Genomic DNA, 13,156 nt, shown 5'->3' on the forward strand with positions numbered 1-13,156 from the left:
TTTTTTTTTTTTTTCATAAAACATATAGTGCTTCATTAAACTAAATAATCAGTAATAACTGTAGATACAACAGCAGGGTTCAGACAAACCAATATGGGGATCAAAAAATATACAAAGGTGTTTAGCAAAAGATATACAAAGGTGAATCTGGTATACTGTATTTGTTGCAAAAGCAAAGCAAAACAAAAAAGATACAACACCTGAGATCCTAATTTTTTGAAATGAAGAGGAGGAAAAGTAAGGTGGAGCAACAAGCAGCAAGGGGAATCAAAAGATGTATACAATGTGTGATCCAGTAAAGGGTAGAAAGAGGCATAATACCGTTCTGTAAATTCATGCTCGACAGATCTGTATAGAGTTTGACAATCCTCTGAAAAGGCATATGAAGAGGTTGAAGGAATTTCATAAACCTGTAACGTCTCCAGAACATTGTATTGAGGTATTTAGAACGATACATTTGCTGCTGAAGAATGTGAGAAATATACAGGTTGTAAGCAAAATTGTAAAGCAGCTGTGCAAAAAAACAGAGTAAGTTGAATAAATGTCCATTCCCATCCGTATCATTTCCCTCTGAAACATCATTTGGGACGTAGTAATAACAGCAGCAGAGGGGTGAACTCCTATCAGTAATGAAGATTAGATTTACATCATTTGGGAGGTAATGTGAAGGCCAACTTATTTCAAACAAAGGTTTTGAAGGAAATATGTTAAGCAATATATCCCAACAGGTAGGCAATGATTTATCAGGGAACAACAAACCATATAATCATAGAAAAAGCTTCCAAAAACCATCGAGCCAGCAATAATATCATACTTGGACCAATATATATGATGAAAAATCTGCAGCAACCTGAAGATATGTTGTAGGTACTACTGAAATTGATACATTGTTGGTAGACTAAAAGCGCCCATCAACACAGACATTGATATATATTCCTGGTTGAGAATCTGTATGGCGAATCTTTACATATAATGGAGCAGCTGATAACAGCAAACCAAATGAACATAGGTACGGATCATGAAATAAGAAGCAGAGACATAACAGTTGTTGCGGCCAATCCCCTCGTCGTCTGATCGCTCGGGATGCGCACCTACAAGAAAAGTCCTCACTGACCGGAGATGTCTTCGGCGGGGACCCTCCGATGCTTAAGTCAAAGAGAAGACTAGGCAACAGTGGAAAAACCAGGAGCTCAGCCAGAGAGAGCTTACCAAAACCGTTGCCTTACTCCATTTTATAGTAGAATGCGGTATGGTCCCGCCATTAATGGTGCAGACAACTAGGGAGTTGTTAAATCGCTGGAGACTATCAAATCGTCGTGGGTTGTCATGTCCTTGGCAGGACAATGCCCCATGGCGGTCGTACAGCATGTCCTTGGCAGGACAACAGCCCATGGCGGTTGTACGGCGTTTGGACGGGCTGGCCGACTATATGTCGGTATTTGGTTGCCGGAACGTCGGATGATGACTCGAAAACATCGTCGGCTGATCTGATGCCTTGTGGAAGTCGGATGTCGGATGCCACCCCCGACAGTAAGTCGGTGATATGGATTCGGCCGCTCGGCCGGTTGGAAACAGTACTGGCCTGTTTGGCCGGCGTTCCTTTGGCCGGATATTGTCGGTAGTCATTGTCGGAGTTGTCTGTCCGTCCGGTGGGTAGAGTCGGGCGTCGGTCGGATCGTTCCGAGGATAAGTCGGCGTATAGGGGTCAGTCGGTATATCCCAACAACAGTTTAACAAAGAATACGTATATATAGTAGGATCAAAAGGAAAGATCCTAACTTCAACCATGAAGTGAGTAAATATCCTGAATAGAGAAATAAAGAATCAGTTAGTTAGTGAAATCACCCATATTTTTCTCAATGTTTTCCTTTTTCTTTGTTTTTTCTTTTTGCTTTCTTTTGCTCTCTTTTTTTCTTTGTATTTTTTTTTCCATTTCCTTTTTTCTCCTCAGCTCTCAATTTTTTGTTCTTGAACAATATTTGCTGCACATATATTTTTTATGTCAACATCCGAACACCTTTCTGGAATGCAACATCTATAAAATAACAGAATTGATGACAGTGAAACATATAGACCCAGATAATCATCCTGACAGTTTGTACAGAATTTTGAAGGTATAAAGAAGGTTCAAAGGAAAAGAAATGAGTTTTGAAACAGAACACAAGTACCTTGCACAAACAAATAAGGAGCAAGTCAGTAATTCCACTAAAATTATTTATATTTTCCTTTTCTCCCTTCATTATTGCTTTTTCCTCTTTTTTTTCCTTTCTTTTTTTCTTTCAACTTCTTTTTTCCATTTTTCCTTTTGATTTTTTTCTCTTCCTTTTTTCCTTCGTATCTAATCTTTTTTGTAGACAATTCACCTTCAAACAGGTCCGAACAAAGACACCATCAGTATAGTGAATATGCATGTCACCCAGCAAATGTAAGCATAGGGTTAAAGTAATGATCAGATTGGATGAGAGCAGAGCATTGCTTCGATATGAAATAGACCATGAGGTCATTAGGCATATGAAGATTCCAGTAAAAGAGTGAGATGCCATGCCTTGAAAATCCAACAAAATAAGCATTAACAGTCAGAATCTGAATAAATGATGGATACATATGTAATTGAGCAGTGAAGATAAAGAGATTCCCACCGAGTGCTTGGTTAGCAACCCAGTCTGCAGCTTGATTACTTTCTCTGAAAATATGAAATAAGAAAAATTCATGGAAGGAGTCCAGCTAGAGACGAATGTCCTACATCCAAGGAGAAAGAAAATTCTTATTTTTCGATATACGGCGAATCCAATTTAACACCACCATTGAATCCCCTTGGATACAGATATTTTGGGCCCTCATTTGAGTAGCAAGATAGCAAAGACGCAACCACACACCTATCATCTCAGCATAAAGGATCAAAGTAAAGGTAAGCTTTTTACCACCAGCAGCCAGTAACAAACCAATATGATCTCTGATGACATAGCTAGCTACTGCATTATTGAATCTCACTGCGCCATCAAAATTCAACATAAATGTCCCAAGGGCAGGGGGTGTCCAAAAAATCAATTGATGATAATAAGAATGCTGATTTCTCAGCATGGAAAGATCCCAGTTCCTTGATGGGACACTATCAGTAGAAAAAAAGGCTGATGGGACAGTAATATTTTCAATGATAGACATACATTATCGAAGGAGGTCTATAGGTTGAGAAGATGTTGCCTGAAACAATCTTTCATTCCTATACTGCCAAAGGAGGGAGACCATGAATGCCATGATAGCTTTCTCCTTCATACCTAACCAAGAGCTTGAGAGAAAAGTTATAAGCATTGTTAAAGAGGGTCGGATAGGGTAGGAATAGTTAAGATTTAACAGAGTCCAACAATGTTTAGCAAAACCACAGTCAACAAAAATATGTTGACAGTTTTCAATATATCCTGGGTATAAATCACAATTAACAGCATCAGATTGAATAATACCTTGGTAGAGCAAAAGTTCTTTTGTTGGTAGGCATTGCCAAACCAATTTTCAAATGAGACAACTTATCCTTATGGGGATAGGAAGGTGTCATACCCAAGAAAAATTATCCGTAAATGGCTATAAGTAAGGTTGGTTAAGCACCCTAGCAATGTCCTTCGAATTGATGGAGAGCACTTTTGTAGGAGCCTATCCCAACTGATCGGTCCAATGCCCATGTGCAAGAGGCATGGAAAGAATTGTAGCCAACATATCTTCGTTACAGAACCAGACCAGCAAAGATACATTCCAAGTGTTATCAGGCATTATAAGATCAGCAATAGAATACTGGGCAAGTCATGATGAATATTGATAAAAGAAGACTAAGTGGCACACTTGATATCTAGGGATCATTTCAAACATTGACCGACAGACTATTCCCAATCAAACAAATAAATTGATTTTGAATTTTAAAGCCAACAGTAAAAATTTTACACCATATGAGAGTACATTTAGAAGGCGGTTTATAGTATATCCAAGAATGGTTGAATCGATATTTGGCAGAAACCAGTTGAGCCCATAAAGAATTTCGGATAAGAACTAGGTTAGCAACAAATTTATCCAACAATACTGTTTGACGTTGACAAAGAGATTGTAGACCAAGACCACCTATAGCTTTAGGGGTACAAATAGTATTCCAAAATATCAAGTGAAGGCGATGCTGATGGAAATCATGTCCCCAAAGAAAAGAGCAAAACTCATACTCAAACAAATCCAAAATAGAAACAGGAATGGCAGTTGAAGACATCACATATAGAGGAATGGATGCCAGCACCGATTGTAATAAGGTAAGCCGCCCTGCAAAGGAGAGGGCTGTCCATTTTCATGACTAAATTTTAGAAAAAATTTTATCAGAAAGAAATTTAAGATCCACTGAGCGAAGTTTAGTAGAAGAAATCGAAACACCCAAATATTTTCAAATACCTCTTTTCTGGGATATTTCAAAAGTTGATATGATAGTATACTTGATATTTGAAGGCATTGAAGGACTAATAATAATAAAGGACTTACGAAAATTCATAGACTGATCCGAATAATGGCAATAAGCATTCAAAAAAGTTTCAAACAAAGTACATCACGAATTGTAGTCCGAGCGATTAAGATGCAATCATCAGCATAGAATAAGTGAGAAAAATGAGGTTCAAGAGAAGACGGCTTATAAGGATGAAGAAACGTAGTTTGAACTACAGATTGTAAAATAATAGAAAAAATCTCAGAGCATAACACAAGCAGGAATGATGACAATGGACAATCCTAACGAAGACCATACTCTACAGTAAACCAATCAGTAGGGGTGCCATTAATAAGAAGAGCAAATTAGGGGTTTAAAACACATGCTGAGATCCAAACAATGAATTGATCAAGAAAGTTAAAAGATCTAAGGATCCGAAAAAGAAAACCCCATTGGATTCTATCATACATTTTTTTTATATCCACTTTAACCATAAAAAACCCTCTAGCCGATGAAGTATGAACCAAGGAGTGTGTGAGTTCTTGTGTAATTAAAATATTTTTCATGATACTTCTTTCTGTGATAAAAGTACCTTGAGTAGGAGAAATGATATCAAAGATAAAGGGTTTAATTCGGTTAAGCAAAACTAAAGCGACAATCTTATAAGTTGTATTGCAGAGACTGATTGGTCGAAAATCTGTAGGAGCCATAGGGTTATCAGATTTAGGAACTAAAGTAATGAAGGTATCTTTCCAAGAGAATTCTGAAAAAAAGACCCTAGTCATTAGCTGGTCAATTGTTGGCCCTGGAAACTTGGAGGCCAAATTTTAAACCATCCAGGGACCACATTTAAATGGTGAATGTATGGCTTCGTTTATCAGATTTACTGTTGAATATTTGGGAAAGAGATATGATCTTGAAAATAGCTTTTAAAGCTGGTAAACCAAAGTTTCTTGACCTTTGGACAGCAAATTCCTCACATTTGGGATTTGTTATGATCTGCATCCAACTGGACTTGGGCTGTCTAGTTTGTTCTAATACTAAATTATAGATAAATGACCAAATTGTATGGCAACAATTTGTATATGAAGACCTTCCAAATATATATTGTGGATGTGGATATATAGGTCCTCTTCTTCACAACTGTGCCCAATGTAAGAATACATCCTCTGCCCATAAAAATCTTATTTTTGGTCTTTGGATTAGGGCTGCAAAGGTTCCAATTACAGCTCCTAATCAAGGGAATGTATCCATTAAGACAACTGCTGCATCACCTCAAGCGGATCCTTTAGATGATATATGGACCATCCTAAAAAAGACTGCCTCAAACCATCAACCAAAGTCAATTCTTGTAGGCCCAATAAATGATTCAAGGTTTGATCCTTTAACTGATACACATGATTTACCTTCTTCTGACACTGTCCTAATGGAGTTACAGGTGTCGAATCCTATAAGGGGAGGAAATCGTGGGAAACACAGAGAGAAAAGAAAGCGATCTCTAGTAAATATGCCATCAGCTACACGATCTACTAGTTCTAACTCATCATCAGAATCAAAGATAATTATCAGAGAGACGCAACCCTAGGTACAAGTAATAGGTAATGATTTCAAGGCTTTGGCTTTATATAAAAAAGATCCTGCCGTTAAGAAAGTTTGGCGGCCGATTTTGGTCAACCCTGATAGACTGGATGGGCCTTCATTGGCTACCACTTTGTGTGCTAAGGAACTGCCTAACTCTACACCTAATGTTGCTCAGTTTGTTGTTCTACATGATGAAGTCCTAAATCAGCTTACAATCGCTTTGCATGCTAAAGGATCTTCACCAAAAATTAATGAGAAAGTTACTGATCAATTCATGATTGGCAGCCCTATGCCAGAGGAGCGTGGGGAACATCCTTCGTCTTCCTCATGAGCCTTATGGTTTGGAATTGTAGGGGGGCAATGAAGTCCTCTTTTGTTAAATATTCTAAGTCACTAGTTCGTACCTATAAACCGAATATATGTGGTTTTGTGGAAACTCATCTTGGTCTGAATTCCATGGAATGAGTTCAACGAAGTTTTGATCGTTTTTGAAAGGTCTACATGATTCCTTCAGAGGGTTTATCTAGAGGAATTATTGTGGCCTGGCATCAAAATATTGGGTCTGTTTTCTTTGTTCATAAAAATAAATAGGTTTGTTTTAAGGTTATTTCTCAACTGGGGTCTTCATCCTGGATTCTTGATATTGTGTATGCTAGCACTCATAGTCCCACTCGTAATTTTCTTTGGAAGGCTATCTCTCAGGTTTTAAACTTGCATTTGCCTACTCTTATTTTAGAAGATTTCAATTGTATTTTATCTCCTTCTGACAAACTGGGTGGTAAACATTTTCATCTGAGTATAAATGTTAAGGAATTTAGAGGGTTTATTGCAGCAACTAGTTTGACTGATTTGGGTTATAAAGGCCCTAAATTTACTTGGTGTAATAATCAATCTAGTTCTTCTAGAGTTTGGGAACGTCTTGATCAGACATTTATTTCTGATGCTTGGCTGCAAATTTATCTTGAATCACATCTTCAACATTTGGCCAGATTTGCAGCTATTATTGTCTGCTTTTTCTTCAGATTCAAGCTTCTTTGCCTAGGTCTCGTACTCTATTTCGGTATCATAACTTTTGAAAGTTTGTCCTAGTTTTCAATGATTGATTCAAACCTCTTAGGTTGGAGTTCACTCTTTGCTACCTGATGAGCATTTAATTTTTCTTCTTAATAAATTAAAAAAAAAGATCTACTTTTGGAATCAGTATAAAGTTGGTAATTTATTTAGGAATGGTGAGATGCTCTATAATCGTATCCTTTCTCTGCAGCAGTTTGAATCTCAAGTGGGTCCTCTTTCTCAAGCTGATCATTCTTTCTTGCTTAAATTACTTTGTGATTATAATCAAAATTTATTGATGGAAGAGTTGTTTTGGCATCAGAAATCTCATGTGAGGTGGCTTCAGGAGGGTGATAGAAATACAAGATTTTTTCATAAAGCTACTCTTATTAGGAGACGTCAGAATCGCATCTTGTCTTTTAAGAGCATGATTGGTCATTGGGTATTTGATGAAAATATTATCCGGGATAATATGTTTCAACATGTTTGATTACGATGGACTAGTAATCAAGCTGCTAATGACTCTCCTCAGAGAGAATACTGACCTGAAAGTCTCCTTCAATTAGACATCTCTTTTTCATCTTATGCTGAATGAAATCAAGGGCAAAGCCTTGTCCAAGTAACTTACTTATCATGACAGATTGAAACTTTTGAGCAGTCCGCTGCATTTCTTCCTCAGAGAAGACAACCAAATCAGTGAAATGCACCTCCAGAGTAGAAATATCTTTTTCAGTAGGCTTAGGCATCTCTCAGTGAAACCGGCGGCGGTGCTGTACAACCTGAGCCCATGACCTATCTTGCGCCAAACCATGATTAGCCGGAGAAACAGAGGCCGGATAAAGTGGAACAGAGTTCACCCCTTTTTCCTTAGCGAATATGCCATGCATCGATCGAGACCCACCATCTGATGAAGGTCTCCTTCCTGAAGAAGGGTTTGACAAAACCCAAACTCCCTTCCCTTTAACATCCGAACCATACAAGGGGCTTGACCCACCATACAAGGAGTTGCCCATGGCTAAATTCATCGAAGACCTTATCAGAGATGACCGCCTTTCTGGAGAAAGGGTAAACAAAACCCCATCCTTACCTTTCTCACTTTCAATCGGAACACTCATGTCGCCAAACCAAAATGCTCTCTTTTACTCTTTACTATCATAAATTTTTTCCTTTTGTTGAAAGAGAATGACTGCTTATTTGTGATTCTTATGTTGCAAAATTCTTTGTGTATTGCGAGCATTGTAGAAAATCCGACGTGAAGTGCACTGCCTCGTCTGATTGATCCACGTAATCATCACTTTTCAACATGCATGTGATGTCTGCAGGTCAGTTTTTTCATCTAAAAATTTTGTATGAAAAAAATGCCTCTATCTTTTGAAAAGATTATGACATCCTGTAGCAATATTATGATATCCTGCGTCCATAATATGTACAGGATGTCATAATTTTTTCTAAAGAATATAGTATTTTCATCATTCAAAATTTTCAAATGAAAAAGTCGATCTGCAGGCATTAAATGCGCATTGAAAAATAGTTGGATAAAAATACCCCTCACATATTATGATATCTTAGGTTATATTATGATATCCTAGGCTATATTATGCCATAAGATGCATTAAATTTTTTCAAAAGGCAGTGGTATTTTGGTCATATAAATTTTTTGAACGAAAAAATCAATCTACAGGCATTAAATACACTTTAAAAAATGGTGACTATGTGGATGAATTGGATGAGGCAGTGCACTGTACATCAGATTTTCTACACCGCCTGTAGTGCACAAAGAATTTCTCTTCTTATGTTAACTAGGTCGAAGTGGGCCATAAATGGCATGGCATTTAGAAACAAGGAGTAATTCTTTATTCATCATCTTCGATAGAGAAAAATTAAAATGGAGCATAATGCAATTAAATGGAAATGTGTCGATTTCAAACACTATAGGGATTAAATGTATTTCAATTTTTTTTAATTTTTTCTAACAAAACTATCCTTTTTTCTACAACATATCATCTTTTACTCTCTTTTATTCTATTTTGCTCGTGTTTAGAATATCATAAATAATAATATGACATCATAATAATCAATAGAATATCATAAAAAATAATGGTATGACATCCTTTTGCATCTTCTAAATAATTATCAGAAAGTCATATTATTAATATAAAATATCATATGAAGCAAATGATATACAATTACTTTTTATGACATTTTATTGATTATTATCACTTTTTGTTATTCTCTACGATATTTTGTTAGTTGTTATGATATTTTATTATTTTTTATAATATTTTATTGATTATTATGATATTTTATTATTTTTTATGATATTTTGGCATGCATGCAAGCATGCGTAAAAGGTGGTGTCTTGGAGCAAAAAATTTGAAGGAAAAAGAATTAAACGGCATTAAATCTATGAGATGTTGGAAACCAGTACAACCTCCATTATTAATTATACTATGTAGCTGGCCCAATTCAACGAAGCGATATCCTCTATCTCAATTTTTCTCTTGGAGGTGGTGAATAAAGAATTTTATAGGGACAAATATACTTCACTTGGTATTGCTCGCTTTGATTGTTAATGTCGGAGATGCAAAAGATGTCTGTGTGATATCTAATTTATCCAGGCATGTGCTAGCATACCTACGGGGTCAAGAATTCAAATAATATCCTTTGGAGGGAAAAGAAATAATAAAAAAACTGCAAACTTGTTTCAAATTAATCGCCGTCATTGTTTACAACAAGACCGGTGCTTTCTTTGTCCAAATCATCGACATTGTCCCGGTTTTCTTGACAGTTCGTACGTCCACCATGTGAGATTCCAGCCCTTGGAGCCATTTTTAAAACGTCTTTTAGGTGCAAAGTGGGCGAAGGGTCCGGTTCCTCTCTTTAGCTGCACGTGCCGGGATTTATTATTAGGGAAGAGCGAAGTCCGTACTTGGATGTTGGATTAGGGTTGCGCGGGATGATTTCTAGGGCAGACACGTTTTCTGGTTGAGGGGAAATTATTATTATTGTATGGAGCTGAGTTGAGAGAGGGATGGGAGTCTTCGAAGCGGTCACGCGGCGGAGATGGTCAGAATTGGGGAGAAGGAAAGCAGGAGGAAAGAGGAGAAAAATGATGGCTCCTGCAGAAGATTTGGAGAGGAAAAGTATGCGACTTAGTTGAAGTCTAATGGCAAGAACAAGAAACACCAAGTGTTTGATAGTCTTTACCCTTGTTAGGTAGGTACGTGCTCAAACTCTGGTTTAAATTGTGCTATGATACCAGTTGTGCTAAAGACAATTTAGAATACCCCACCTTACTGTTTTACAGTTCTACTATTTTAATGACAGCCTCTATCCTTTAGGATACAATTTAGAATACCCACTGTGCTTTTTTTTTTTTTTTTTTTTTTATTAACTTTGGTTTTAATTCCAGCCTACTTAACCAACCCATCCTTTCCCACATCTACAGCCGAACATTCAGCTGAGACTCATTCATACCACCTTAAGTTATCTTTATTTTTTTCTCAGAAGCTACACCTAACATCTAACATGACAGCCCAAAAAAGCAATAATCACCAAATAAAAAGAAGGAAAAAGACGTTACCATCACATGAAATGAGAAGTTCATACAAAAGACATCATTGTAGCAGGACTGCAGCCCACAGGTACCGGCAACCATATTTCACAAAAAAGATATGAACCCTTTAGAACAAAGAACAAAAAGCAACACAGATGATAAAGAGTACTCAAATTCCTCAAGCAAAAAAAAAAAAAAAGACTTTCTCTCTTCATCTCCAATTACAGAACTGATCAGCAGGCTTTTGTTTTTGGACCCAAAAAAAAAACAGAGCAAGCCTGCACTACTTCAACTACAGAAGATATCCACAGAAGAGGGACCTCTCATAAGATCCCTCGTGGTGTCTAACTATAGACATCAAACAAGAAGGGAACTGTACAAAGGAAAGGAACAAGGGAGAAGTAGGGAGATAAGGTTTCATAAACTATAACCTCATCTCCCAGCTGCCACCAGAGCCTTCTCCTCCGAATCTTGGATGACTCTTGGAGTTGAAGAAACCGGAAGTTTTGGGCTGAGCACAACTTCCTCTGCAGCCTCATCTGGCGAGGGAACAGGGACTGGCTTTCTTGTGTAACTGAAAGAGAGATCCTTGTTTGCAGCCAGAGCCATGAGCTCTGATTCCTCCAGCCCCTTTGTTGGGCCCAGGCTGCATCTGTCTGTGGTGTGCTTGGCCAAAGCATCTTTAAATTTCTTAATCTGAAATATATTGAGAAGAGAATAATCAAAAACCAATCACCAAAGTCATCTGAATAACTCTAAATACAGAAGGATTTGAAGTGAAACAAAAAGGAAGAATCAACAAACATAAAAACCATATGAACCATCAAACCATCTTCCCATATATTCTACAGGCTTTTCCTCATGAAACAAACAAAAGATTACATGGAAGATTAAATAGTTTCAAGCTGCACCGACGTTTTAAAAATCAAATAACTAGTTATTAAGGATGCAACTCAATTTTTTGAGAAACATGAAAGAATTAAAATTAAGAGACCTGGTCCTCCTAATTATGAAAGAGTAGGATTTTTTTTTTTTTTTGAATGAGAAAGAGTTGGGACTTACAGTTGCATTGGTGCAGCTGAAGCTACAAAGACGACCGTGTGCTCCCCTGTAAAACCTAAAAAAGGGAAGAACATGGACATTTAAGCTATAACACATGGATTTGTGCTTTTCATAGTTTACTTGGAGGAAGAGAACATCTGGGTTCAGCTTTGCAAACTGGCAAATCTGCACATAAAACGAAATAATAGATTCTAAGATATCTAAACCTTAAGATCATGGCAAGGAACACAGATAAGCCATGAAATGTTATATTAAAAAAGAGAATAGGATTCAAAAGGGACAATTCCTTCAAAAAACCATACCTTTGGATGGAGGGCTTTGCAGCCTCCACAACCAGGGGAGAAGAAATCTACTATGACAAGCTTGTCTCCTGCGTTCAATAAAGAGTCGACGAGATCCTGGGCCGACTCGATCTCCTTCATGTTGGGCTGGAGCTCCTTCTCCCACCATTTCAAAGCCTTTCCAACGCAGAGGCTCATCTGTAGTTCCCAAAATATACCATTAGAAAACGCCTCAAAAGATTTTCCGAAATCACAAAATTTCTAACTTGTTGAAGTAATGAATAAATAAGGAAATAATTCATGAAAACTCGCATAAGAAACCTGATAATAATAATAAAGAACAGAGAATCAAAAAGTTTTTTTTTTTTTATTTTTTTCTTTTCGAAGAAAAACCTGCTTCCCTGATAAACAGAAAAAACAACACAAAAGATCGGATTTTGAAGCTTCAAGATACCTGTACGGGGGTAGAACTAAAATTCCCCTTCACGGCATTCACTCTCCAAGCCCCAATGCTCAATCTCCTCCCATGGAAACCGCTATTCCGAGAAGAAGACATCAGAGACTCGATCGTCCGAGAGGAAGAGCGAGGAAACCCAACAAAAGAAGGGCTCCTCTCCTTGCAAGAACGGACCACCCAACGATGCCCGCACGGCGACATAACACCGCTCTGACTCAAAACCTCCATCATCAATTCCAAAGATCGAAGCTTTTTACAAAACAGATCAAAGAAATCAAGAACCGGAGAGAGATTGTTGCCGGAGACGAGAGACCGGGAGTAAAGTTCTCCAGAGCAAAATGGAGCGGGAGAGAGAAGGGGCAAGGAATAAAACCGGCGAAGAGAACCCCGTTCCGTTTATGGAACGATCTGGAGTTGATTCCTTAGCCTTTCAAAGGTCTTTTGCTTTTTGACTTCGTCGATGCATTCACACATGAATGATCTATTTTTATCCCAAAAAAAAAAAAAAAAATCCCGTTCCGTTTTTCAAAAAAAAAAAAAAAAAAAAAAGAAAAATAAAACGCGTTTCATCCTCATCCGTTCCGTTTACCGCATCTTACCCTGAAGCCTGGCCGTCGGCGGGACGCGGCTTCTAATTGGACGGTGGATAGGGGTGAAACGTGGGCTAACGATTCGGTGCCACGCTCCGGTTGGAGAAAAGCGCAATCGCTGTCACGTCA

At 37.7% G+C, this 13,156-nt stretch overlaps 1 protein-coding gene across 1 annotated transcript; it reads right to left on the minus strand.

The window, feature by feature from the left end:
• Positions 1-10,793: 10,793 nt before the first annotated feature.
• Positions 10,794-12,886, minus strand: LOC105057263 (thioredoxin-like 1-2, chloroplastic). The gene is made up of 4 exons (XM_010939817.4): positions 12,435-12,886; positions 12,002-12,178; positions 11,700-11,864; positions 10,794-11,333 (listed from the first exon to the last, which is right to left on the minus strand). The coding sequence occupies exons 1-4, from the start codon at positions 12,666-12,668 to the stop codon at positions 11,070-11,072; spliced, it is 840 nt and encodes a 279-aa protein (XP_010938119.1). The 5' UTR covers positions 12,669-12,886; the 3' UTR covers positions 10,794-11,069.
• Positions 12,887-13,156: the final 270 nt, after the last annotated feature.

The sequence above is a fragment of the Elaeis guineensis genome, chromosome 14 (assembly GCF_000442705.2).
Source record: "Elaeis guineensis isolate ETL-2024a chromosome 14, EG11, whole genome shotgun sequence".
Lineage (NCBI taxonomy): Eukaryota > Viridiplantae > Streptophyta > Magnoliopsida > Arecales > Arecaceae > Elaeis > Elaeis guineensis.

Excerpts from the sequence above, each read along its gene's own strand:
- LOC105057263 (XM_010939817.4), bottom strand. The coding sequence starts at position 12,668 with ATGATGGAGGTTTTGAGTCAGAGCGGTGTTATGTCGCCGTGCGGGCAT. Across the intron at positions 11,865-12,001 it reads GCAAAGCCCTCCATCCAAAG|ATTTGCCAGTTTGCAAAGCT; the intron begins GTATGGTTTTTT and ends TTTTATGTGCAG. Across the intron at positions 11,334-11,699 it reads TCAGCTGCACCAATGCAACT|ATTAAGAAATTTAAAGATGC; the intron begins GTAAGTCCCAAC and ends AATATATTTCAG.